Below are 26,178 nucleotides of genomic sequence, written 5' to 3'. Positions count from 1 at the left end.
AAAGTTCATTGTGAGTGAAACAATTCAGAAATGAAAATAAACTATATAAACTCTGTTTGACTGTGCTGCGGGGATGTAGGCAAGGGGGAAAAGCAGGAGTGAGTGGCAGAGATGGCATCCATTTTGTCTAAAATTATGTTTTACAGTGAAATTTGGCATAACTAAAACACATTATATATATATATATATATATATATATATATATATATATATATATATATATATATATATATATATATATATAATCTACTGGCGGTTGCCAGTAGATACTCATAGTTAGGATCGTGTTTCCATAGGAAATCTCAAAATTCTATTTTGAATAACTTTGGCGCCGGTTGCCGAATCCTCGCGAAATTTTCAAAACAAATGGGGCGCTCCGCTCAGCTCCTACCCTGAAAGTCTCGGGGTGATTCGTCAAGCGGGTGCAGAGAAAAAAGGGGGGTCCCAAAACGCGTTTTCCCCGTGCATTTTTCCATAGGACCTTTAGTCGAAGGTACAGCCCGAACGGCTGAACAGAATTACTTGAAATTTGGCAGAGAGGTAGTCCTCAGGTCAGGGAAGTGCCTTTTGCAGGTCTGGTGTCAATCTGTTCAGTATTTCCTGAGAAAATAGCATTTAAAAGCATATAAATATCTATACGCGCGCACGTGCACGCACGGTGCCGTGCGCGAGCGAAATTCTGATTGGTTGTTAGATGTCGGTAAACATTCGAATCGGTCAAAATCAGGAAGTGTCGGCCGCCATTTTGTCTCTCGCACTGAAAAGGAAAGGGGGAAAAAAGGTGGAAAACGTGAAAAGGGGGCAGGGAAGAGAGTTCCTGGCCCCCTAGCCTTTGTCAGGGGGTCACAGAAGGACCCCCAAGGGGAAAAAAAACATATATATATATTTTTTTAAATCGCGGGGTGCGCGCATGGTGCGCGCACGGTGAAAAACCATGAAAAAATAAAAAATTTAATAAATACATAACTTAGCATTTAAAAAAACGTACAAATTCACTTAAAAAACCATAGGTTTCACACAAGTTATAGTTAGGAATTAGCATTTAAAAAACCTTGCAAATTCACTTAAAAAACCATAGGTTTCACACAGGTTATAGTTAGGTGGATATTTCACTCGTAAAAAACCAATGAAATTCCCCCGTTATAGTTAGTTCAGATAACTATAACTCGCGCGACCACCACTCTATCACAAGGATGATGTCATCAGTGATGTCATGAGTGATGCCACTGACCATGTCATGAGTGATGTAATATGTGACGTCATGAGCAGTGGATTGCGGGCGTGCGAGTTATAGTTATCTGAACTAACTATAACGGGGGAATTTCATTGTTTTTTTACGAGTGAAATGTCCACCTAACTATAACATGTGTGAAACCTATGGTTTTTTAAGTGAATATATATATATATATATGAATAATAAAGTGCCAGAGGCATATTAATCATCTTGATTAATGCACACAACATAAACCAGAAACACCTTTTCAGAGATGTCTCATTTGATGGGTGATATTAGAGCTAAGCATTTTCAAATTAAAGAAAGCTATATTATTTAAAAGATTAGGTGAAACTGTCACTATTCTTTCTTGCTCAAACCTGTAACAGACCTGGAGCAGATCATCAAAAACTACTTCTAAAGCATTGAAGCGCCAGATATAATTAAGAAGCGCACTATCAAATCTTATTTAAATTGCTCAAAATGTGGCTAGTGGTTGGTCTTTGTCTAAAGATTTCCATGGCAAGCATAGAACAGATCTGCAACCAGAAATAGTCTGTGCAGTTTTGGGCAGTTGTATGATTTCAACGCTGGGCACTCCAAAATCTCCAATACCAAACACCCTCTCTGCTCATCTCCCCTCCTTCCTCCCTCCACCTTTAGTCCTCATCTCCTCAATCCCTTCTGTGATTTACCCTTGCGATCCACGCCCCTCATTTGCATTCTACCCTCTTTTTTCACGGCTCTTTTGCTTTATTGCAGAGGCGTGCTATACACATTCCCGTGCCTAGACACTTAATTAAGTGAAAATGTAGTAAATTATTGAATGAACTGAATAATGTTAATTCTTGATTTGGATTTTAAAAACATGTACTTTTCCAAACTATGGCTGCAATTGGCAAAAATGACATTTCTATACGTACCAAAGGGTATGCATTACAATTAGACAATCTGATGACAGAGCATCAGATCCAAACATCTCTGAGTAAGATGTGCAATATTTTTTGGCCTCAAATTTAAAAATATTGCACTTTAAGCTGATCTTTAATCTTGATTATAGGTTTAGAGACAAGTACAAATGGATATACTGGGTTACAAATAACAAAAGTTGATTTCATTTAGATGTTCGGCATTTTCCTATTGTTGAAAAAAAAATGGAAAGTAGTTTTTAAGAACCTCACACAAGAAATGATTAAGCTGGCAGGGGCGGCTCCTTCACTAAGGCGGAGGAGCGTCGCCCCACTGCCTTGCAGCAGTAAAAAAAGGAAACAATAAAATGATAAAAATATAATGTTATTATCATTATATTTTGTCCTCCTGCTCCAGCAACTTTACGTGAGGGGGCAGGCTGCAAAGCAGGGGAGGAGTGGTAGAACCCCCAATCATGCACTCTTTTCCTGTTCTCCATGCAGTCCGCATTACAGCCTGGGTGGAGAACATGCCCAGGCTCCCATCCCTGGCTGAGCGCCGAACCACGGCACTCAGACCAATCACAATGCTGCATTGCATCGTTGTGATTGGCCAGGGGAGCCTGGGTGCCTACCAATCACAACTCTGCATTGCAGTGTTGTGATTGGTCAGCGGAGCCCGGCTGTTTCCTAGAGTCCGAGACGGAAGGAAGCGGTGATGCCGGACTCGGCAGTGGCAAGGTAAGAGTATTTTTTTTTTTATTTAAAAATGTGCACCGCTCTACCCCCCCTCGCCTGCCTGCCACCCATGAGGCCATGCCGGCCGCCACTGTAAGCTGGTCCTCACAAAGAGCATAATATGAAAGAGAGAGAACCTTATTTGTAAAAATCGGCAATTACTTAGCTATTTTTTGCTCTTGTATTGATGGAAATAATACCTTTATGTACGGTAAACTAGTGTGTGAATAAGTCAAAAACATTCTTCTGAAAGAAAAAGATGTATATTTCTAATGAGCAAAATTGTACATGACAGATAATATTGGGATTCATGAGCCAATATAAGTAACAACATTCGAAACAATATTAGTCGGATAATAGTGAAATGTAAAATTATTGTGATCTCTTGGAACAGTTGAATTATACACTGTGGATGTGTGCCCCCTTTTTCCTCTTATTTTTTCTACATTATTTGTTTATCATACTGCAAATTCCAGGTGACTGTCTCTGTGTTACTTGCTTTGTCTCGTTGTAGATGCACATTGACGATGATTAGTACCGCAGTTCCCATCAATCATCAGCCGCACCAAAAGCATGATATTCTTCCTAATGCAAGATCTCAGGATGACAGTTCCTGTCATCTGAGGTGGCGGTGGTTAATTTGCAGTGGCTTCTCCTTTGCTCTGCCTCCTCCTCGCCATCTACAGAACACTCATGTTCCCTTTTATCATTGACAGTTGTACCAGAGTTTAGATGACTTCCTCTTAGGATTGCAGACTCTAATTCTAGCTGTGTGTTTCAGACCATTGATGGATCATTGGGTGATGAGATTTGCCATTGTTGATCACAAGCTTCTGTGGTGTTGAGCGGTGCCAGTTTCGTAGATATCCCTGGCATTCGCAGGTCCTTTTAACCCATAAGCCCTAACTTATGGAGGACTTGATCCTTGCGCCCAGTAGAAGCCAATGTAGCACTTTAAAAGGAGATTTTATATTTTTGCATGTATGCTTATTTATCCGCCTGATTTTTAGCATCCTTTTAGCATGTCTAAGAGCTTATTTGGGAGTCCATTACAGACCATGTTACAATAGTTAAGGCATACATACCACCTTTGATGCCCTTGTACATTTTTATTGTGTAATTGGGACAGAGGAGCGGGAATATTTCCCAGAAGAATGAACGCTCTAAATAGATGTCCTTCAGCACAGTATTGACAAAGAACAGATCTCTGAATTGAATTTGACTTATCTCTAAATTGAATTTGACATCTAGGTTCTATCCTTTATTTGTGGTGCATGGCAGCAGATCATGTCTGAAGGGCCTTTCTCAGGAAAAGGAGTTGAAGCGAGTCTATCCTAGCTTAATTCGCTTTTCACTACAACTCCTGAAGAGGGTACCAGCCTTTTGCTTATAGGAAGCATCCATAGCGGACAGGCCTGTGAATTACACTTGCCCTGGGGTACCATTGTTCCTCGATCCCACGATTGTGTACATCTTTTTTTAGACTTGCATCTAAACTATTTAATTCTTCCTTTCTTCTGGCCATATTCAATGGGTCATCAATATCACTTCTCTCATTGTAAATGAGCAGCCAGCCGCCAGTGAAACTGAACTATGACAAGGAACTTGACAGCTTCAAGAGTACAAAGCACATCCTGCTGCAGATGCCACAATGCTTCTGTAAGTGGCTAACCGCCCTCTGTCAGTAGAAGGCTCCAAACAATCCCTCCAGATTTTGAGGGATATAACACCTGAAACATCTTGGGTACCACCAACCTACGCCCTCCCGTCGTAGTCTAGACAGAAAAGTGCCCAGTGAGTCACAGGGATGCTGACTCTCAGTTGGGAGTGTGTCAGAAAGCAATCAGCAGTTGCATTCCTTCTACGCATGAGTACTCCACATGTCCTTCAAATTCTGTAGGTTCAGGTCTCTAACTTGTATTTGTATCTATGCATTTAACAACCAATGATATCAAATGTAGAAAAGGTTTAAGTGTATATACATATTTCAATGCTATGGATTAATTATTGCTTATTGCAATATGGACACCCCTTGAGTACTGAAATATTTTACAATTCACCTGTGAAACGTATGTCTTTTCAGCAGTGCATTTAGATTTGTGCTAAAAATGTGGACCATTTTTTCCGAATTAATTGTTGGGGGTCGTGGGGAAGGGGGCGTTGACCACAAATAACAGCTCCCCTAACTTCTCAATGTTCAGGCTGCTCTTAAAGCCAATTCTGGGCACTGTAGGCTACTATTTATCTCCTTAAGAATGCCTTTGACCCCTAGTCCGGTCTTCAGTACATGCTCACCTTGTATACGTCTCAGTGTCCACAACCTTGCCTACGAATTTCAGGTCATTGTTGCAGAGCTTGATAGGGAGATTTTTCCACAGCACAGTTCCTTCTGCAAAGAATTTCAGAGTGTGCATGTGTGCTTGTGATTGCACAGTGAACTTAATCCAGACTCATCATCCTCCTCTAACCTGGGATAAAAAAAGAATGCCCCCCTAAATGCATTGCCCTGGCTGCTAACAGCAGTCTGCCTTCTTAACAGATGCATACAGCTCTGCACCAGATAAAATCTTTCAAAATTATGACTAAGATAGATGGCAATTCATGCGGGGGAATAGAAACTGGGAGAGGTGCATGCTGTAGGAATACATTATGTAAACGAGGCAGTGATTCATTGTTCCGTGTAGTTCTAAAAGCTCATGAAGATATGACCCAAAATCCGAGCACAGTGAAGCACACAGCAGTGACTAAAGCATTAAGTTCAAGTTACTCGCCATTTAAACACATACCGAGCGACAGCAAAGCTACTATGTAACCAGGGTCAAAGGGGCCAATCCAACCACTCTGGCATTTCCCGGTAGGCTTCAGGCTAGTGCGCAGCTTTCAGACAGTGATTGGCTGCCATTAGCCAACAACTTCATTTTCCAATCCGGCCCTGTTGCTAACCATCAAGTTGTAATCACCATTACATAATCACACTACCTATACACAGATGTATACTGCTGATGTGCAGCAACTATCGCCGTAGTATCCCCTCTTAACACCGCATTGCTGCATCCCACTCTGTGCCAGAAGGAACCATTGCTAGGTCAATAAACAAGCGCCACAACAATCATTTGTCCAACTCGCTACTGAAGTACAACAACCACTGCTACACTAATCTACAAAACAGGACCCTCCTTGCCCACTCCCTGCAGAGAGCATGGACTAGCGCTGTCATAGAACCCCCTCATTCATTGTGCTCAACCTACTGCTGAGATGATGGACCCTTCCAAGGCATAGGGTCTAAGCAGTTGCGCCTCCATTTGCGGAACCAGATGCCCTGAGTTCTAGTCTGTTCAAACTTTGACCATGAGTGACCCACTTTGTATTGTTTTCCTTGGATTCATGAATGTGTAACAAGCTAAGCCTAGTATTGAGCACAATGGGTGAGCAAAGGCTTGCACCAAAACACTACAGTGCAAATTGCACGAGCACCACTTGTTCCTCGAGCTTAATTGTAATTAATGAGGACTAACATGCTCAAATGATAGTTTTGCTTGTTTTTAATGAGTTACATCTTAATTTATCACAATCTGTGATTGCAGCCGTGACCAGCTGCAAAATGCTGGTGCTAAATGCGAGCATTAATCATCAGCAAGTGCAATTAGCGTGCACTTCTACATATAGAAAATTACGTTATCTGCGATTTAGTCCTTTTCCAGAGGTTTAACAGTCATATGTGTAGAAAACTAGTCATAATATCAAACTCCCTGCTGTGCTGAAACAAGGATCGCTGCACTATTGCAGCAGGGCACTGGATCATTCTGTTTCACCATAGTACAACCTTCACTACACAAATGCCCAAGAACTCCTGGATATTCATGCTAAACAACTGTTAGGGCAATATTAATAATTATCATCACTTTTATTAAGGAATGTTTCATTGTGAACAACTCCAGCAAATTGTATTAGCATTCTTTAGTGTAGTTAACAATCCTTTGCTGTTACAGAAGTGACATTTTCACAGTGCTCAAACGCCTGGTCTGTCCTCGACAAAAATCATAAACAAACATTTGCAATGCAATAGGTCTCACATTTGATAAAGTTAGAGCTGTTGGCATAGCACTATTGCCAATAGTATAAAAAAGCAAAAGTAAAAAACATTGTCATTTTCAACACCAACCGCTCTAACTTTAACAAATGCGAGACCTATTGTATTGGAAATGCAATCGGTCTCGCATTTGTCGGAGTCGGACTTATTGGCCTTATGAATGCCAATGTTTTTTACCTAGCCATATTGAGGGGTGCAGTACCATATCTGGCCAAAAGAGGTTCCCATGGGACCTCTTTTAGCCACATATAGTACTTCACCCTCAAAGTTGGAGTTATTGGCGTTATAAATGGCAATGTTTTTTACCAAGCCATGTTGCAGGCTGCAGTACCATATCTGGCCAAAGAGGTCCCGTGAGACCTCTTTTGGTCACATATGGTACTGCAACCTGCAGAAGATAAGGTAAATCCACCCTACCCATAATGCATTCCATGCAAGACAGTACAACGAGTACATTCAAATAACTATGTCCATATATACAGTTAGTAACTCTGAAATGTGACAAAAGAATTATTATATTGATTCTGGATTAGGTTGTACTCTGTGTAGAGCTGATAAATGAGAAATTTATAGAAGTTCTCCTATAAATGTGAGATGTACTAGTGAGTAAAGCAACCACTGCCAGCCTTGTTTAGGACCAAGAGTGTGTCTTACCTGAAGCCCTTTAAGAAAATAGTGCTCTGAGGCTGTAATTAAAACTTAGGGAGTAACAACACATGTAACAGGGGGTGTCCTCATGGGAAGTTACAAGAAGAGACAAGGGGAACCACTAAACCTATTCACCGATGAAAAGCCACCATTAAAAAGATGGGTGGAAAGTGGGCAGAGCTTTAGGCACATGGCCCACATCCTGAATACAGCATGTCTTGAAAAGACAGTTCAATCGCTGCCTAGGCGAGACCTAAAAACACATAAATAGCAGTATGGACAAAACAAAACACCCTACTGCCATTTATTGGAGAAATCCAACTTAAATTTGTGATTAAGTACAAGTTTTACAAGGGATAGACAGCGCCTGGCTTCAAGGATCCTAAGCAGAAGGTCAGGCTAATATCCTACTGTAGAAGCAGCATCACCTTATAGTAAACGTTGCCTGGCAGTTGCCCATTTCTCATTGATGTTCAACAATCACAGAAGGGCGTGGCCTTTTTTACCCCCATCCATGTGATGGGCCTGGCACGTTAAGAGTAATGACATGCTAAAGCTGCCTAAAACCAACGGCTTTCAAAGATTTGGCAAAAAATTTTTTTTTTTTATTTCAAAATATGTTATTCGTTTTTAGGGGATACAACAAGTAAAAGGGGTTGATAAAGGGGCTAATGAACATTCATAGTGAGATGAGTGCTTGTAGTCTATGAATACATCCAAGAGTAGAGCAAAAGGGACTTTTTGATATTAAATGCAACAGGTAATGAATGGTTTCAAGATTGAAGTACAAACATATGTTATAAAGTTGGGAAGAGGAGTTGGCCTAACGGCTGGGGCGGTCGACCTCAAATCTGGGGAACTGGGTTTGAGTCACGGCAATGATGCTGAACATCCTGTGATTCTGGGCAAATCACTTAATCTCCCCGTGCCTAACAAAAAATGGAGTGTCCTCATGTAATGCAACTGGTGCTATGTAAAGCGCTCTGATACCTGATTCGGGTCAAGATCGCGCTATATAAAACTCTGTTACAAAAAAAGTTGATATTACCCATTTCCTGTGCTGGATAGCCTCAACATATATAGGAACCATATGTCACTGTTCTTGTTTTTTTAACCCTTTCACCTGTGCAGAAGGGAATTCAGTCAGTGAGGGCCACAAAGTGTGGGACAGAGAGACAGAGAGAGAGGGAGTAAGTGAGAGAATGAAATCGGCACCCCATACATCGCTGGAAGGCAGCATCACCCAACAAGTCTGTGAGACTCAAATGCTCTCCCTCAAAAGACAATTCTTTGACAATCCAGGTGTTTCTTGGGGACAGAGATGCCTCATTTGCGATCAGGTGGCACAATTTCTCATTCCCAGTCTCAGCCTCACATCACAATGACATAGAATGATTGCAATTTTATCAACTGACCCTACTTTGGGACAAGCAGCTCTTCACAGGATTGTACTACTGAATATCGACATTAGGAATATTGACAGACAAGAAATGCTTACACTTGCCTGCAAAATAATACTAAATAACTGGAAGAGCTTTAAAGAAATCTCCTTCAGAAAATGGCAAGAATGGTTGTCCTTTCTCAGAGGGGCGGATAATATTTCTCTACACTCTTCGCCCTGGCGTCCTTCACATAGGAAGCTATGGAAGTCCCTTGATGCCTTTTCATTTAAGTTTGATCCTCCTTGAACCAAATGACTCCTCATGAAACCATTACATACATTTTATTGTACCTCTTGATGACAATCACTGCACAAACACCTGAAATAGGACATTCTCCCTATGGATAGGTATCACGCTTGTGAACCCTCTCGCCTACCCCCCGCATGGGTACTGTTTCATATAAGACAAACCTCACGCTAGCCTCACTCTATCTTTATCATGATAAAATGCGGGTGCGATGTGGGAGGATATATGGGAATTACTTGTTTATTGAGGTTTTGACATTAAGAATGTACATAGGATATGTGGCTATGTCTACTATATTCCAGCAGCAATGGACATTCTAACATGATATCCTTATAGTGCATCTTATACAAACATTTATGTCTTCGATTATATGCTTATCATGTGACCTTACGATCGAACTACATAATAATAATGTCAAAAGCTAAATCTGTCCACGATTAACCTAATCGCAATTTCAAATGCCACTTAATTCGTAGCCTCTCTGCAATTCCTTCGTCTTTTGTATTTCTCTCTGTCTATTTATTTGTTATTATTATTTACAATCACATTCGTAGCTGTATTTCAACTCATGCCAATTTGTGATTTTCTTTATATGCATCTATGTTCTTGCTTTTTTTCTTGAAATTTCAATAAAAAATATTTGAAATAAAAAATAGGAATATTGACAGACAAGAATATCGATGGCAGAGTATCCGGGACAAAATATCGAAACATATTTATATTTGGTGAAGGGTAGATTTACTATTCCTAACTCCACATCTATGTACCTTGATGAAACGTGTACCAAGTAGGTACATATATATGGTGTTAGGTATAGAAAATCTAGACCTGTCAATATATTTTATTATATTTTGTCCTCAATATTTAGCACCCTTGATATTCTGATTTAGATATTTAGGATGCACACCCTTCAGAGGCGGCAAAGTGAGTTATGGGATGTTTCCATCATTTGTACCCAGTTCTCTGAGTAACTTGATAAAAAAGAATTCATAACTCTGATATGGTCTGTCATGCCTTGACCCAGGTATTCAAAGTTGTAGGGACTGCCTAGCAGTATGAAAGCCTTCGTACTGACCAGATTTACGAACATCAAAGTAGAGTTTCCACTACTGAGCTTAAGACTCCTGCACTTGCAGAATGATTGTTGCTGTTCTCAACTGTCCTTTAACTCTCTCAGGGGCGACCAGGCCGGCTTTCGAGCACTGTGGGTCAGCTCATCTGTTGCCTTGGGGTGGACAAAGGGATCTCATTGTAGCTAGATCTCCAAGCTGCAGTCAAGCAGTACAGAATTTCCTTGGAAACAGTTTATGACTGAGGGTCTGATTTAGAGATTGACTCCATCGCAACTGTGACTGAGTACCCACACCGCCAACCTCTTAAACCATGCTCTTGATTTAGAGGTGGGTCAACTGCCAGGTCTACACCGATGTAATAAAAAATCTTTTGTGTAGGCGTAGACCTTCCTCCAATGGCCTAAGGGAGTACGACCTATCAGAGGTAAGTCATATGACTGCCTGTCCTAATTAGAATGGGCGGTCTGATTATTTTACTGTCCCTCACTGCCAGGTATATCATGGCGGTGAGGGTCATGAAAAAATAAAAACTGACCTCCCCCACACCATCAGGATAAATGCACATGGTGTTGGAGCAAGTTTTCGAAAATAATCTCCAGCTTTGGGAGTGTGTTTTTCAAAAAATAAAAAACCTTTTGAAACGTTTGATGACTGGCAATCATGTTTAACAGAGCCATCTCTTAACTTTTCTGACATTGACAGGTTCCGCCATGACGGCTCTTTTTGAAAAATGCATAGAGATGCCTACAGGGCTGGCAGACACCTCTAAATATTTTGGGTGGAGAAAAGGCAGTGTGGCTGATGTAAAGTCATCTTCCACCCTGTCTGCCTTTACTTCTTTGGTAAAAGCCAAAAGTTAGGCCCAGCCTTGGTGTGATGGGGAGCACTCCATTCCAAATGCCCTGGAAGTCACCAGGGCTGGACCATGTAAGCCGTTGCACCAACCCATTTCAATTAGCAGGACTTGATCTTCAGTATTTATGTTCAGTTCTACGCAGTAGGGCGAGGAGCCCACAGGCAGTCAAATTCAAAGTAATGTTTGAAGTTTAGGCACCAGCGATTCATACCGTGACCGGCTTTCACCTCTGTAGAGATGCACTTGAGTATTCCCACTGCACCCAGGCAGCCTAAAGAAGATGCAATGGCTGCAGGTGGTTGGCATTGCAGACTTACTTGTGCTCTCAGCATGCTTTGTGTGCCGTGGCTAGTTGCTGTAAAGCTGGAGTCTGGGCATACGAGCAAAACAACTTCTTCTTTGGAAAGATGGAGTAGCAGATAGACTGGCCTTGCATATATCGTGCTCCATGTTATAAACGAACACATTCCCTCATGCTCATTCTCTCTCTCCTCTCTCTCTCTCTCTCTCCCTCTCCCTTTCCTTCTGTCTCTCTTGCTCTCTCTCACTCTCACTCTCTCGTACTGGCTATGGGGACATAAGTTGCTGGTACAGTGCGTCATGGGACATTTCTAGGGGCACCAAGGCACCTCACAGTCTGTGCCTAATTTGAGCTGGTGGTTTCCGGTGCTCGGCACCGGCACTTAATTGTCAACACCGCCCCTCATGACAGTTTGCCACAAGGTGGCAGTGTCTAGCTAATATAGAGATGACCACAACAACAGTTAATTGTTATTTCAAAATACATAAAAAATGACTATTACCTGCTGCCCAAGCCATTCTTATCGCTTTGGGGGCCTCTAGTAGTCCTAATTGTCACACTTGTGGAAGTGTGAGGGTTAGCAGTTCAGTTGTTACTATCATTGGCACCATAGCAGGGACAATGGGTGATGCAAGCTGCAGTGGCCTCCTGTAGAGAGTCCTGGCACTTATATTTTTACAAATTAAGCACTGCTCACAGTGCAGCTTTCATTGAACACGGATCGGTTACATCTCTATATACAAAAATGATGGCAGCTATCACAGTCCATTAATCACTTCTGCTCCATTCTATGTTTACCACTACACCATTCAGCTCTGACTGCAGCTTTTAATCAACATTCACTAATGGTGTCTCCATTGTTTAACCAGCTCATAAAGCACTATCTGAATTTGAGGATTTCCCGAGCAACCCAAGTCTGTTCAAAATCTAATTATCCTCTAATTTCCCAAATTTTAGGGTGATTCAAGGTTTCATTAACTGTCAAAGGTATGTGAGATTCGAGGCCAGGTTTCCATGTCCCCTTGTTTGCAGAACTAGGCCTTTCTTTCTCTTACTGGCTGCAATGGACACATGGACGCATGGACACACTGGGCAGTTGCCCAGGGGCCCCACGAGCATAGGGGACCAAACGTTAACACTCATTTTCTGTTAAACATTTGTAAACATTTTTGTTCTTGTGTAGGCAGGGCCCAGTGCACTGCTTTGCCCGGGGGCCTATAATGCTGTTACGATGGCCCTGGCACTGGAGGCCTTTCACCTTGAGCTGGGTCTGGGCTGTTTGAATCATGAAGCTGAAGTAGCCAGTGGCGTGGCAAGTGAGGGGGGGGGGGGATCTGCACCGGGCGGCTCGAGTTTTGGGGGAGCCCACCACACTTACCGGCAAAAGAACCCCGGGGCGGCTCGAGTTTTGGTGGAGCCCACCACTATTACCGGCAAACGAACCAGACAACTCGCCAGCATCCCCACCTCTTCACTCCGGTTGCGTGGGACGGAAAAATCATGAACTGTCACGGGGGGCCATAGGGCTAGCTACGCCACTGGAAGTAGCAAATATTTGTGTTTTTCTCCAAGCAAGGTAAACACATTCTTAACTTCCATAACGGAACTTGGTGGTGGTGGAATGCCAGTAGGTCGCTTTCATATTATATTATATTATATTAATGCGCATTACTTTTCGTGATGAATTTCCTTGAAGATGCTGTTTAGGCCCTCAGAATGGAGATGCATTTAGGGAAACCAGTTAATTGCAGCTTTTGGATTCCTAGTGCATTAGTTCACTTGGTCTTCAGTTGTCCTAAACATCTGTGTCCGAGGAAATGAACCCTCTTTGGAGACAGAGGCATTAGATCTTCTATGTTTGCATATGTAATGTTCGCTAATTATGCCTAAGATCCCTATAGCAGTTGGCAAATTTTTAGGTCTCGCTTACCACACAGCTGTAAGTTCTCCGTTTGCGAAAAACTGCTTGGACCATACTTACAGTCAGTGTAGAGCTCACTCACTGGTTGCCATTGATTGGCTTTCTTGTCACTGTCACTTGCTTACTTCTTATTTGATGGCTTGGCTTCCTTTTCTTGTGTTTCTTCCGTCCCCGCAGCATAGCCTCTTTACCATCCGTGTGAATGGATGATTTGTATTCCTCCACTGCTCACATTCAGGGTACTAACTTTAGCATTCCATGAGAGCGAATGTGTTTTCTAGCTCACTCCCTTGTGTGTTGCTTCTCCCTCACACACTCTACCCTCCCTGTGCATGCTCCGTGTGGCACTCTCGTACCTCTGTCCACACCCTCACTGTCTTTTAATTTTTAATAAAAAAGATTTGCCTGCCTAGGCCCACCCCCAAAAACCTCCATTGTTTCCTCCACCCACCCTCCTTCCCACTCTTCATTGCTTTTCGTAATCCATTTCCTCTATCCGCTCCTGCTTTGCTCTCAGACCCTCTTACTGTCCTTTATATATAGCTTTTTTTAATTTTATTTTTGGGGGAACCCTGCTGGTACAGTTTACTGTCATTTGCAAAAGGTGCCCTTGCACATCTAAAATTACATTTCTTGTTTACCAATTGAAATGGTGTCACCAATCTTCGATCTGTAAGTAAACATTAAAAAATTGAATTTTGTGAGTGCACGCATTTCGGAAACCCTTTTAGAGGGCTACGGGGCAGCAGGAGCTACTGCGCTAAACCTCTGGGGGTTGAGGCCTTTTATTCTTGATATCCCAGGGCCCGACTGTAGGACTGGGGGTCTCTAGTTGGCTAAGGTAGGTACTTTAGTCCAAATAGGGATCCTTGCTTCTAAGTCAGGGAAAGGAAGGGCACCTTCTCAGATAGCCCCTACTCACCCCCTCGGTAGCTTGGCACGAGCAGCCAGGCTTATCTCCAAGGCAAATGTGTAAAGTATTTGTAACCACGCTCACAGTAACACAGTGATAAGACCACAAATGGACACCACACGAGTCTCATAAAAACAATTCTATGGTTATAAAGAAAAGATACTATGAGACCAAACGATAAAAATTCAGCATATGCGTATTTGTAATATTTCACCTTGCCGGTTATTAGGCCAGCAAGCACTTGTAGGTTCTTGCAGTATTAATGAGCCATTCTCGATTATCTAATGCAGTCCTAATGCAATGCTATGCAGCTCGTAATGCAAGAATCTGGCAATCCGTAATGCAACAATCAGGCAGTCCTCAATGCAAAAATAATGCACTTCGTAATGCAACAATCAGGCAGTTCATAATGCAAAAATAAGGCACTTCGTAATGCAACAATCAGGCAGTTCGTAATGCAAAAATAATGTACTTTGGCACCGATCGCGGTGCTCTGGACGGTCTCTATGCCACTCTTACTGACTCGTGGTCAGCTGCTGCCAAAACATACCCCCAACACTGTTATGATGGAAAACAAAGTGCGGTTCCAAACTCCTGCCCCAGTACTGCCACTCCTCGGCATGTACGGGCCGCCATACGGACTTGAGCGGAGGCTCGCGCTGCAATGATGGGAAAGGCCGAGAGCATTTCTCTCATAGCCCGCACCCCGCCCCAGGCGGCGACACACGCACGCTCGCTGAGCGTTACCTGGGGAGGTGCGATCTCACTCTCCTCTCCTCGTGGCTTGGGCCTCCGGTGCGACTTCGTTGATCTTGGGCAGTGGAACTCGGACCCCCGACAGTGATGGTTTGAGGTCTCTCCTTGCCAAAGGCAGGCTCGGGCGGGTGGTGGTGACTTCTCACAGCTCCTCTGGGGATGCCTGTCCAGGCTGATGGCAATGACGATCGCAGAACTTCTGGTCACGCTGTCGATCGAAGCAGAGAACAAGACTGCTCCGGGACACACATTCACAGGGCAATTCTCATGAAGGTCTCACACTGCAACAGGGCACACAGCGTCTCTGAGAGTCACTTGAGCTCCGGGTGTACACAATCACAGAGCAATCCTCACGAAGGTCTCAGGCTGCATGAAGCACACGCGCACAGCGTCGCTGAGACTCACTTGGACTCCGGGTGCACACAATCAAAGGGCAATCCTCACGAAGGTCTCAGGCTGCACGAAGCACACACACACAGGGTCGCTGAGACTCACTTGGACTCCGGGTGCACACAATCAAAGGGCAATCCTCACGAAGGTCTCAGGCTGCACGAAGCACACACACACAGCGTTGCTGAGACTCACTTGGACTCCGGGTGCACACGATCACAGGGCAGTCCTCACGAAGGTCTCAGGCTGCACGAAGCACACACACACAGCGTCGCTGAGACTCAATTGGACTCCGGGTGCACACGATCAAGGGGCAGTTCTTACGATGGTGTCAGGCTGCACGAAGCACACGCACACAGCGCCGCTGAGACACACTTGGAAACTTTTATGTTCCTGAGTTTCCACAAAAGTGACCCAGCTCTCCTTGGGCCCTTGGAGACACATTACTTCGGGACACAGCACACAGCAAAGTCCTTTCAAGCAGGGGGACACAGCACACAGCAAAGTCCCTTAGCCTCTCCTTAGTTAAATCAGCAAACTGCAGGCCAGACCTAGAACACACAGCAAGGGTCAGCCCTTCTCTTCAGTTTCTTCAGCTGTTCTTCCTTGGCAAAGGTTCCTCTTGATCGCGAAGTAGTTTCAATCCTTTTCAGTCTTGATCTGTCCAATGTTCAGGGATTTCAGCTCTCATAGTTATACCCCTAAATGTCTTTGAAGTCTTTGTGTTCAGGGGGCACTGAGCCCTGTCTAAATCAGTTCTGGGAGTCTCCCTGCCAGTGGCACCTTCTTCCTTTGATAGTGGGGGTCTGGTTCCTCAATCACTCAGCAGGAGATGGAGCTATTGTTTTAGGCTGCAGCCCAGGCCTCTTCACCTCCAGGGGCTACTCCTCCCCCCTACACTCCAGATGCAGGTCAGCCTGTTGCGGTCTCACCTACCCCTCCCCTGGATCAAGACACTTCCCAGATCCTATCACATTCAAATCCATACAGTCTGTCCACAACCAGGCAGAGACACATAGAATTGTTAGAACAAGAAAACCTGCCACTTCTAAAAAGTGTGGCTTCTAAACAAGCAATTCAAAAACTACCTTCACAAAAAGATGTGTTATTAAATTGTGAGTTCAGGCACACTAAACCTGAGGCATATTAAACACAAGGTTTCCACAGTTTGTACAAGTCGACCATTATCATAATAATTCCATGTGAACAGCAGCTATATACAGTGATATATGCTGGGAAAATGGTTAGCTTCTTCTGTATGTCAACAGCGTTTCGACCTTCAAAACAATGTGGGGTCTCTTCACATTGTTTTGAGGGTCGAAACGCCGTCGACATACAGAAGAAGCGAACCATTTACCCAGCACATATCACTGTATATAGCTGCTGTTCACATGGAATTATTATGATAATGGTCGACTTGTACAAACTGTGGAAATCTTGTATTTAATATTCACATTGTCACTTAGGTTTAGATTCCCTTTGTCACTTGGGACACTATGCACAAATGTTGCTTTGATGTATAATGTTTACTCCTAACTTTATTGTTTAAAAAATCCATAAAATATACTACACTGTAATCGGTGTGTTAGTGGTTCCTTCGCGCTCTGCCATTATCTAACCCTCTATATCGCGATTGTGCTTATGTATCATAACCTCATAGTATATTATTCCACAGGAACCATTGTTTTTCCTATATTGCTGAAGCTGGGGCACTCAGGGCAGCGGTACATGTCTGTCACCATACGAGGGACTGTTCCATCCCAACAAAGCATATGTGCGTTGTTACGTATGCGTGCACAAACCTCACCACACTACCTACAGAATGACATGGTGACACACCCAGGTCTTGCACCATTTTTCTCTCTTTTTTTCTTTACCAATGCTACGCAGCATTGACAAAAAGCATTTTACTTTTTCCCGATACTGCACAGCATCATCAAAAAGCATTGACAAAGTCAATAGGTCAAAAAGCACTACATTTTTCCTTGTCAAAACCAGTAATGTCACAGTGCGTATATCCATTTTGTTCAAACTGTTTTGTTATCTGTATTTTCTTATGCGATGCTCGATTTGTCCTTTTCTCCAGGCCAATGTTTGTCCTAGAAGCTGAACTTTATTTGCAGTGAGGCCTGCATATCCAGCACTAAATGCAAGGGATAAATATCATGCTGGCTGCCTCATCACGAAAGCTGTGCTGAAGAGAAATCACCTTGGTGAAGTTATTTGTGGGTCTGTTTGTGTTGAAAGTAAGAAGTTATTCATATCTGCCAAGTGGTCTCATTTCATATGTGACATATCCAGCCAGGCCTGGTTGCATTTCATTTAAAGGTCCAATGGTTAGTTCAAATTCAAAAGAAAGTGGATGGGGACAAAGTGAAGAGTAAAAATTGCTTTTCTGATTCCCTGTCTGGGGAATGTGTTTGTCAAAGTGACACTGATCAAGAGTCCTGTGAGCAAAACAAGTGCTAACGTTGTCTTGCAAAAAACACACTGTACTTCCAGTATCCTGCAAATTTCAGCACCTGATTTACATAAAGTCACGGAAAAGGGGATCCATGCACGCAAATGTGTTTTCTCACTGGCTCTGCGTTTTATGCACGCTGACATCAGGTCGCACAAAACTCTCAGCACAAATTGCTGCTGGATTCCTTAACTGCAATAGTGAACAAGCATTGTCAAAGCAAATGTGTCTGGCTTGTAAGTCCTGAGTAAAAATGAGGAAGCCCCCTGCATTATTAAAACAAGACAAAAAGTTATTGTTTTCTACATATAATGCATCTATAAAATAATAAATGTAATTTGTGAATATTCAGAGAATAGGTGGTAAAATCCTCCCTCTTTTGGAGGAAATTGATGCACCAAATATCCAATAGCATGAGGTGTAAGAGAAGTACTACTCTGGGTGTAGCCAAACACCAGTCTATGTATAGATTAAAAACTTGGTAAGAGAAGATCGTGCAGATAGCCACGCTGGCAGGTAAGGGCATACACAAGAGTGCAAAATGTGCTTGAATCAGATAACTAGATTATAGAAACTTGGCACTGGTACAAAAAACAGGACAACCCCCTTTGAACCATTTTTGTTGCTGTGTAGTAGGGAATGGGACAAACATTATTTGCTCTAGGGTAACAGGGCACAAACTGATTTCACATTACTATTACCGTTTATGTAATCAGAAGGTAAGAGAAAAAACATTAACATTTATAAGATCAGACTATGTTTGGCAGGAAATTAGTCTGTCCCATTACTTGAGTAGCAAATATCGAACAAAGCCGGTTTGAGGTTTTTAATATGGTTATTTATATTTTTGTGGAATAGGGTACCTTTGCTGAAATCTCTATTACACAATTAAAATAGTGTATCAATAATAAAATGGCTCAATTTGTTTTGCCATCCATCTCTTTATGTTTCCCTTTCTGCTACACAGAGTGGAGCAAAATCTGTTTGTCCCATTGAGTGCAAAAGTGGTGCTAAATGATTTGCTGTGTTATTTGCATTGGTGTAAAGTTTCTGTAATAAGGCTCATGAACTGCAGTCAAGCAGCAAGGCAACTGACAGCAGAGAAGTTTGTACAGGACATGGTTTTTGGAAACAATGCTTGCACAGTTTGTGTGTTTCTTGGACAAGAAGGGAGAGTGAAAATTGCTGTGGTTGGAACGATGGAAAATGTACACATCTTACAGATCATGGCGAGGGTGCTACTCTTTTCCATGGTTCCAAAAGTCAACTTCTTCCGGGTAGTCTATTGCTCTGAGCCTAAGAACAAATACACTAGCTGAATCCAGTCGAGATGCGAGCACTCTTTAAATCGAAGAATGGATACAGAGATTGGGGTCCAGAGAATGTAACATTTTTAAAATGAGAGTCACCTGGGGAAGTGCACCTGTGACAGTTTGTGAGTGACAATGAAGTGCGGCCTGGAGCAGAGAGTACACTGATTGAGCAACAGAGAGTGCTGTTATGTGAAATGGGAATGTCCACCAAGGGTTGTAACAGTCTCAGTCCCTAGTCCTAGTGGTGTCCCCACAGTCATCTGTCATCTTCGCCCAGAAAGTCGGCCTAGGCGTGGGAGGTGCCCCCACATACATTGCTGGGATACCCCCACAAGCTTAGTTACGCCTCTGCCTCTAACAAAGATTGTGTTGGAAGGAATTTTCATAAAGAGAAAATCTTCTGAGGAGCTTGTGCCCTCTTTGCTTGGTTACGTATATGGGGGTGGGTGGAATGTGTTATTCCGCCTGCGGTATGGAATTTGGTGACTTATCATCACTCTTGTAACGCTGAGATCCAGCCAAATTCCATAAATTGCCGTGTGGCATATTTTTTTCCTGTTGAGGCTCCTGAAATGTGAGCGAGATTTGGCGTCCCCTAGCACCATTGTTTTAGCATGTTCGGTCGCAGGTGGTTGAGGTCCGAGGGCTGCATCTTAAGTAGATTTGCTGCCACTCAAGCAGATTTTTTACTCAAGCAGCAGCAAAATCAACTTGAATTGCTGTGTGCTCTTGCTAACTGCTTGGTACTATTCACACTTTTTCAGCGCTGCTTGCACTACTGGTGCTAAAGTGCAGCACAAGCAGCGCAACATGGATTTTTCCGTCCGTTGGCGGAATGCCACAGAATATCATGGAGTTTTTATGTAAACCCGCAAATTTCCGGGGAGTGAAACTCTGCGGGTTACGTCTACCCCTAGAGGTGTATTGAAGGCCCAATCAGAAGCAGCATGGAGCCAATGGTTCCGGAGCGGTTTTCAGAGTGGGGCTGCTGCTATCGATTCTATATCACTGAAGCAACTGGGACTGTGAAAACTCCAAACATTACACAAAGAGCAAGTGTAGCATATGAGCCATTCCTATTTAACGGGAGAGTGGTAGGCGAGAGGTTGCGTATCCAGTTGTCTGGAGTATATGACTAAAACATGGTCTGGTAGGGAACTGCCATTTACTAAATACGTTTTCCATTGGCATTTCCTCTTGAAATAGCCACTAAATATGTATTGGAATGCCGGTTTTACTTCTATACGTACATGGTACAATAACGTGGAAATTGTGTTTCAGTGCATATTTATCATTTGCATATTACTCAAGTAAAGTGTCTTGATTTGTTTTGATCGTATTATAATCTTTGCTTCCATCAAACATCCGAATTATGAAAAAATTCACAAAACCTCACTTGGACTTTCCTTGCTTCTGATATATTTTGAAATATTTGTATAGTACAAATACAGTTTGAAAGGTGTGGTAGTTAGAAAGCATTTGACATCCTAGAGCCTTTCCATCTTGCTCCCTTTCCCCCCCGGATAGATTGTCTCTTTGTTCATGTTACAAATGTATCTTACCGTGCAGTTTTAGGAAGGAAAATTAGGCACCAATCTCCATGTTAAAAGAATAAGCAACAATTTGCCAGAAGACATTGAAATCTATGTTTGAACGCACAACAAATGCAACGATATAAAAATTAAATTTAAATGTCTCTTTATTTCTTTCTCCTCCTGAAAGTTTCTTTTGAGAGTGCTGCCGTCCCTCCTACATCTCACTTCCTGTAGTCCCACAAGGAGTTCTACGCATGGGACAGAACCGCAAGCTGAAAAGCTCAGTGCAACTTACTCAGTATAGTCAGTGACTGCAGCTCAGCTCCAGGGGCATGCCATGTCCCACAGCTGTCATCACGTCAGCAAGGGCCTGGCTCAGAGTTTGGCAGACTGGCTCTTGCTCACAAATGTGACGGATCTCCAGTCTGCCTTATTGCAAGTGCCATGTGATGTAATGCACTTGTACTAACGCGGAAGGGATTTCCATCACCAAACTGTAATCAGGCCTAAGTGATAACAACTCAGTTAAAGAGACAACTTCACAGCTCTCCCTGCAATTTACACAGCATAGTAATTGGAGCTCAATTTAGAAGGTAAACCACAGCTAACAGTTGTCACTGCGGCTTTCAAAGCAGAGTTGGTGATTGCAGCTCAATTCAGAGGGCAAACCACAGCCCACAGCTCTCCTCGTAGGTTTCACTGCATAGTCAGTGATTGCTGCACAATCAAAGTGACAGCCCCATATCTCTCATTCATTGCATCTTGCATAACACAGTCCTGGGCCTATTTACGAGCCCCTTTGCATCGCTTTTTTACTAGGCCTGGGCAAAGCACTACGCTACGCTCGCGAAGTTTGCGAAGTTCGCGCTACTTCGCACTACGCGAATTGCACGTAGCACAGTGCGAACACGCGTAGCGTAGTTTTGCGTAGTGCTGCGGTCATTTTTTGCTTGCTCGCGGTCCTCAACGTCAAGTTGGCGACCGCGAGCAAGCAAAATGACATCCCGGCGAGACTTTTTCCTTGTTCGCGATCAGCAACATCAAGTTGGCGATCGCGAACAAGGAAAATAAACCTCCCGGCGAGATTCCCAACGCGAGGAGGTCAGGTTTCTCATTGCGAGGGGTCGCGTATGCTCGCGACCGCTCGCGATGAGAAACTACCAGTTCGCGTTGAGAAAGCTGCCGCTCGAGTAAAAATCTCCTCGAGCAGCAGAAAACTACAGCTCGCACTGTGCAAGATGCCATTTTCAATGATTGCACAGTGCCGGTTGCTTGTCCGCACTGTGCAATCATTGAAAACAACATCTTGCACAGTGCGAACATGTTACTACGCAGTTCGCGAAGTGCTACGCGAAGCTCGCGTAGTGCGAACTGCACTTTGCGTAGCTTCGCGAAGTGCTACTTCGCGAACTACGCCCACCCTTATTTTTTACCACGCACCGTGGTACAAGAGCGACGCAACTTACAAATGAGATTTATGAAGCCACACAAGGCAGGAGGTCAGCTGCATGCTCCCAGCAGAGGGGGGGGGGGGGCAGAGTGGGGAGGAGGACAGAGACACACACAGGCCCGCATGGGCACGCACACACACACACATACACCTCACACATAGAAGAAGGGCGTTAGTCCTACTTTTATGTCAATCCTTCTCAAAATTTGGTCACCCTAATCCTGCACCAATGTTCTACACAGCAGCAAAGTGCTGACCTCGTGGTTAAATAGGTGATGCGATTTTCTGGAAATAATTTTAAACGTTTGTGATCCAGTCACAGTCCTGTCCCTAAAAAAACTGCGCCAGCATCCTCTCCGCAGTCCCACGCTTTCTGTGTCTTGCTCCATGCTCTCTTGGTCGTCCCATGCATCTTTTCGATGGTTCCACGCATTATTTGCATTGCTCCGGGTGCTTCCCGATTGATCACGTGTGCTCTCGGTGGATACGGCCGTGGGTATGCGCTTATGCAGCTGAGTCCGGTGGATACAGTACCGCTGCCTCCACTGCGCGTGGCGCTCCCAGCAGCACCCCGTGGCCTGAGGCGCGAACACGACCAATGAGGTAAATGCGCGACTGATAACGAGCTCGAGGGAAGGACGCGCCGAGTACAAACTGCTGGAAATGAGGCCTTGTGATGTGAACATGCATGCACCAACCGCCTCCTGAGAAGAGAGGGACGTCTTTCTTATCTGACCCCTCGTCTCCCTACGACGGCGTAGGGCCTACGCGCTCCACCCCACTCCCCATGTGTGAGGTTCCCTGACGTTTTTGAACCGCTCTTTGTAGGGCAAGTGGGGATGGGAGCACGCGTCCCGCAGACAACTCCGGCTGCCTTTGCATGAATCCGCCTCATTTGCATTTGTGCTTTTCTCGGATTTACAAAGCAAATGATGTATGGGTCGTCAAGTAACCAAAACACCGATAAAGAGAGGTGATTTCAGGGTTTTTGGCTCCCTCCGATCCCTGGCTTTCACAACACGACACCACAGGTGCAGGACGCAAATCTGCCTGCGCAGATCACGTGACAGGGGCCCCGAGCTCGCTGCAGACGGGTACCCATCACGTTTGAAGAAGACTGCATCGCAACCAGGGGAGGTTCAGGTTTGTTCTTAAGCCCCCGCGCGGAGGCGCCCTCTGGTGGTTAAACTTCAGGCGTTGGAAACGAGACCACACATTATTTTTAATCCAAGCCTGTCCCCTTGACCAGAGGTGAGTGGAACTCGGCTAGTCTCACTGACCTCCGGTCACTATGCAAGATGTTGAGCAGAAGTCTGGGCATTAAGAAACACCTGAACACCACGTATCACTGTGCACCCACGCGCTGTGCATCGGAATGTTGGGGTTGCGTCTGACTGTGATCGAAGCACATTTAGCAAACTGTGTATCACATATTTTGAGTGCGCTTCTTCAAAAGCAGATGTACATTTCTAAGCACTGCTACCAACAACACGTTATAACTCGTTGCACCGTTTTTCGCTCTCAAGAAAGTTGAGTCTGAACTGAGGCCGGGGCACGCGGGACAGGGATCTTTCTACAACCACAGGGGGATATTGTAAGTTAGGGATATTGCGCCCAAGCTGGCTATGGATTTCATCCTTCCGAGGTCAATATATAAGTAATGTAGAGACAGACAGTAGAGTTAGACAAAAGCGACTTCTGAAACTCCAGCGCTCGGACAGCAGAGCTCGATTACGCGCTCTATAAACTTGTCGGTCTGTTTGCTACACGTGCGGCGCCGCAGGACAGCAGCGCAGTCGAGAGATGCTCCGTTAACCTTGGGCGCAAGGACTTGGGAAGGCATCTGATCTTCGACCTCCGCATCCTTGGAAGAGCGTCACTCCCGCACCACAACCCCTTCCCCAGTTAGCAGCACCCACCGCTGCTGTGGCTGGTCGCCAGCCAGAGGCGTCCCTCGTGGGATGTGCGCCAACATGGAGCTCCGGAGCGCAGAGCGCTATAAGCGTCACCGGTCACTTCCCCAATCCCCTTACTCACTGGTTGATCTTCGCCGTTGGAGAGGGTACCAGCCCCGCCCGTTATCAAACAAGAATTTTTAGAAAAATATGTATACTCTTGGCAAACCAGTAAGCGACAGCTGGGAGCCTCAAACTCTCGGAGCGTCCTCACACATTCTCACCCGCAGGCAAGGCAGGTCTCGCTTCCTCACAGAGTGCCTGCTCTCAAGAGGCATAAGCAATTCCTGCCTGTTCAGGCAAGCCGTCGGCGAAGGGCGATCTTGCTCAGCTGGCTTCCCGTGGCCAGTCTCTTGTCGCAGTCCCCCCTCCTCCCATCTCACACACAGCCTGCTTCCCTCTTCGCTGGCTCCCTCGGCTGCTCCCTCTCTGCAGTGATCTGTGTGTATGCTGCAGGTCACAGGTGGGAATCTTGCAGAGTGATCACAAATCGGAATATTTATAGCGCCCTGATGCTCTCGCCTCAGCACCACAGTGACGCTTTATAAAAACCTATTGAAAGCGCGCCTTTTCTGACAGGCATTCGGACCGCGTTCAAACTCACTAGTCCGCAACTGCTGCCCAGACAGACCATCCGTGATTTATGGCAGGACCATCCACCCCGTCTGTTCTGTGCCCCTCTCTCTAGTGCAATCAAGACGTATCGGGACCGCCTGAACACCTATACATCTGGGAGTTCCACTGAGAGGGGAATAGTTAGGGCTTTTGCAAGCCCCGAGATAGAATGCAGTTTCAGGGATGCTAATGTCAATGGCCAACTTCTGGGCGTGGGCACGTGCGGACGTTGTACCGCCGGGCACCCCATTTCGCTGTGCAACCCGCCCCCTGCACCACTTGCATTCCACGTGAAGGCGAATCCCAACTTACTTGCCCAGTTCTTCGAATAGCTGGTATTCCTCGCTGAAGCGGGTGCAGGTGATGGTAGCCATGTCTGGCGCGGGTGCGGACGGGTGCTGGGGCGCTCTGGGTGCTTCCCTGCCCTCTGTCTTCCTCGCTGGTCACCTCTTGCCCTTTGTCTCCCTCTCCCTGCCCGTGCTCTACGCAGAGGTGAGCTAGGACGAGTGCCTGAGTGACAACCTTACGAATAATGAAGAGAGCGAATTCTCCTGCCAGCCTCCTTCGCTTTCGTCAGCATCTCGTTCCCAATGGCAACCACCTCTGGAACGCCCTATCTTTGTTGCCAGGGCAACCGTTTCCCAAACACCTGCCCCTGCTGCCAGGGGCTCGTTCGCGCCCTTCTTCACTTCAGTTGCCCTGACAACTACATCTGGGCTTCTAAATACGACTAGTCTCTTTACTGCCCTTGTATTTATTTTCCTGTTACTTATCCCGGGATGCATATTTAATAGTTGAAGGCAAAACCATAAAAATACCGTTGGATCTGACACGCGTGTTCTCATGGCAACTGTAGTTTTCATTTCGCGAGATGGTCCCTAAGACAGGAGGCGGTTGCCATGACGACTGCATCCCGTGCCCTAGAAATACAGGTATTGCCCAGTTGCCTTGGTTACGCTGCGGTCCCCAGATTTGCAGCGAGAGCGACCAGTGATGTGATTTTAAGACTTTTACATTATTCAGCTTTATCAAGATGACTTTTACGATAAAAAAAAATATGCGCAGAGGTCAGCTCGTCACCTCGATCAGGAAAAAACTACCTCCCTTCGTTTTTAGATGGGCACCTACTTTTTAAGTTTACTCGCCTCACACATTGCGCTACTGCATGCTGTTGCATAAACGTGATTGTAGGAACTGACAGGTGAATCCTTTAGGAGAACAGTGCAATGCGGACTTGTACGACGCCTACCTGTGCAGGGAATATCAAGACACTGCGCATTTGAATTGAGGTCGGGAGTGGCTGATTTTCTGGTGGAAAAGTTTCCAGCTTTTTGTCACTTGTAAAAAGTGAAAG

At 44.7% G+C, this 26,178-nt stretch overlaps 1 protein-coding gene across 5 annotated transcripts in view; it reads right to left on the bottom strand.

Moving 5' to 3' along the window:
- CAMK2A (calcium/calmodulin dependent protein kinase II alpha) overlaps positions 1 to 25,340 on the bottom strand; it is a 614,478-nt gene extending 589,138 nt beyond the window's left edge. For all 5 annotated transcript variants that reach the window (XM_085617723.1, XM_085617725.1, XM_085617726.1 and 2 more), the window contains exon 1: positions 25,137 to 25,340. In XM_085617723.1, the coding sequence (XP_085473849.1) occupies positions 25,137 to 25,198 (62 nt within the window). In that variant the 5' untranslated portion in view covers positions 25,199 to 25,340. The remainder of the gene's footprint in view (positions 1 to 25,136) is intronic.
- Between the last annotated feature and the right edge of the window lie 838 nt (positions 25,341 to 26,178).

Source organism: Triturus cristatus, chromosome 7 (genome assembly GCF_964204655.1).
Source record: "Triturus cristatus chromosome 7, aTriCri1.1, whole genome shotgun sequence".
NCBI classification, from domain to species: Eukaryota; Metazoa; Chordata; class Amphibia; order Caudata; family Salamandridae; genus Triturus; species Triturus cristatus.
Note: the sequence above shows the minus strand (reverse complement) of the source record. Positions and strands in the feature narration are given on the sequence as shown.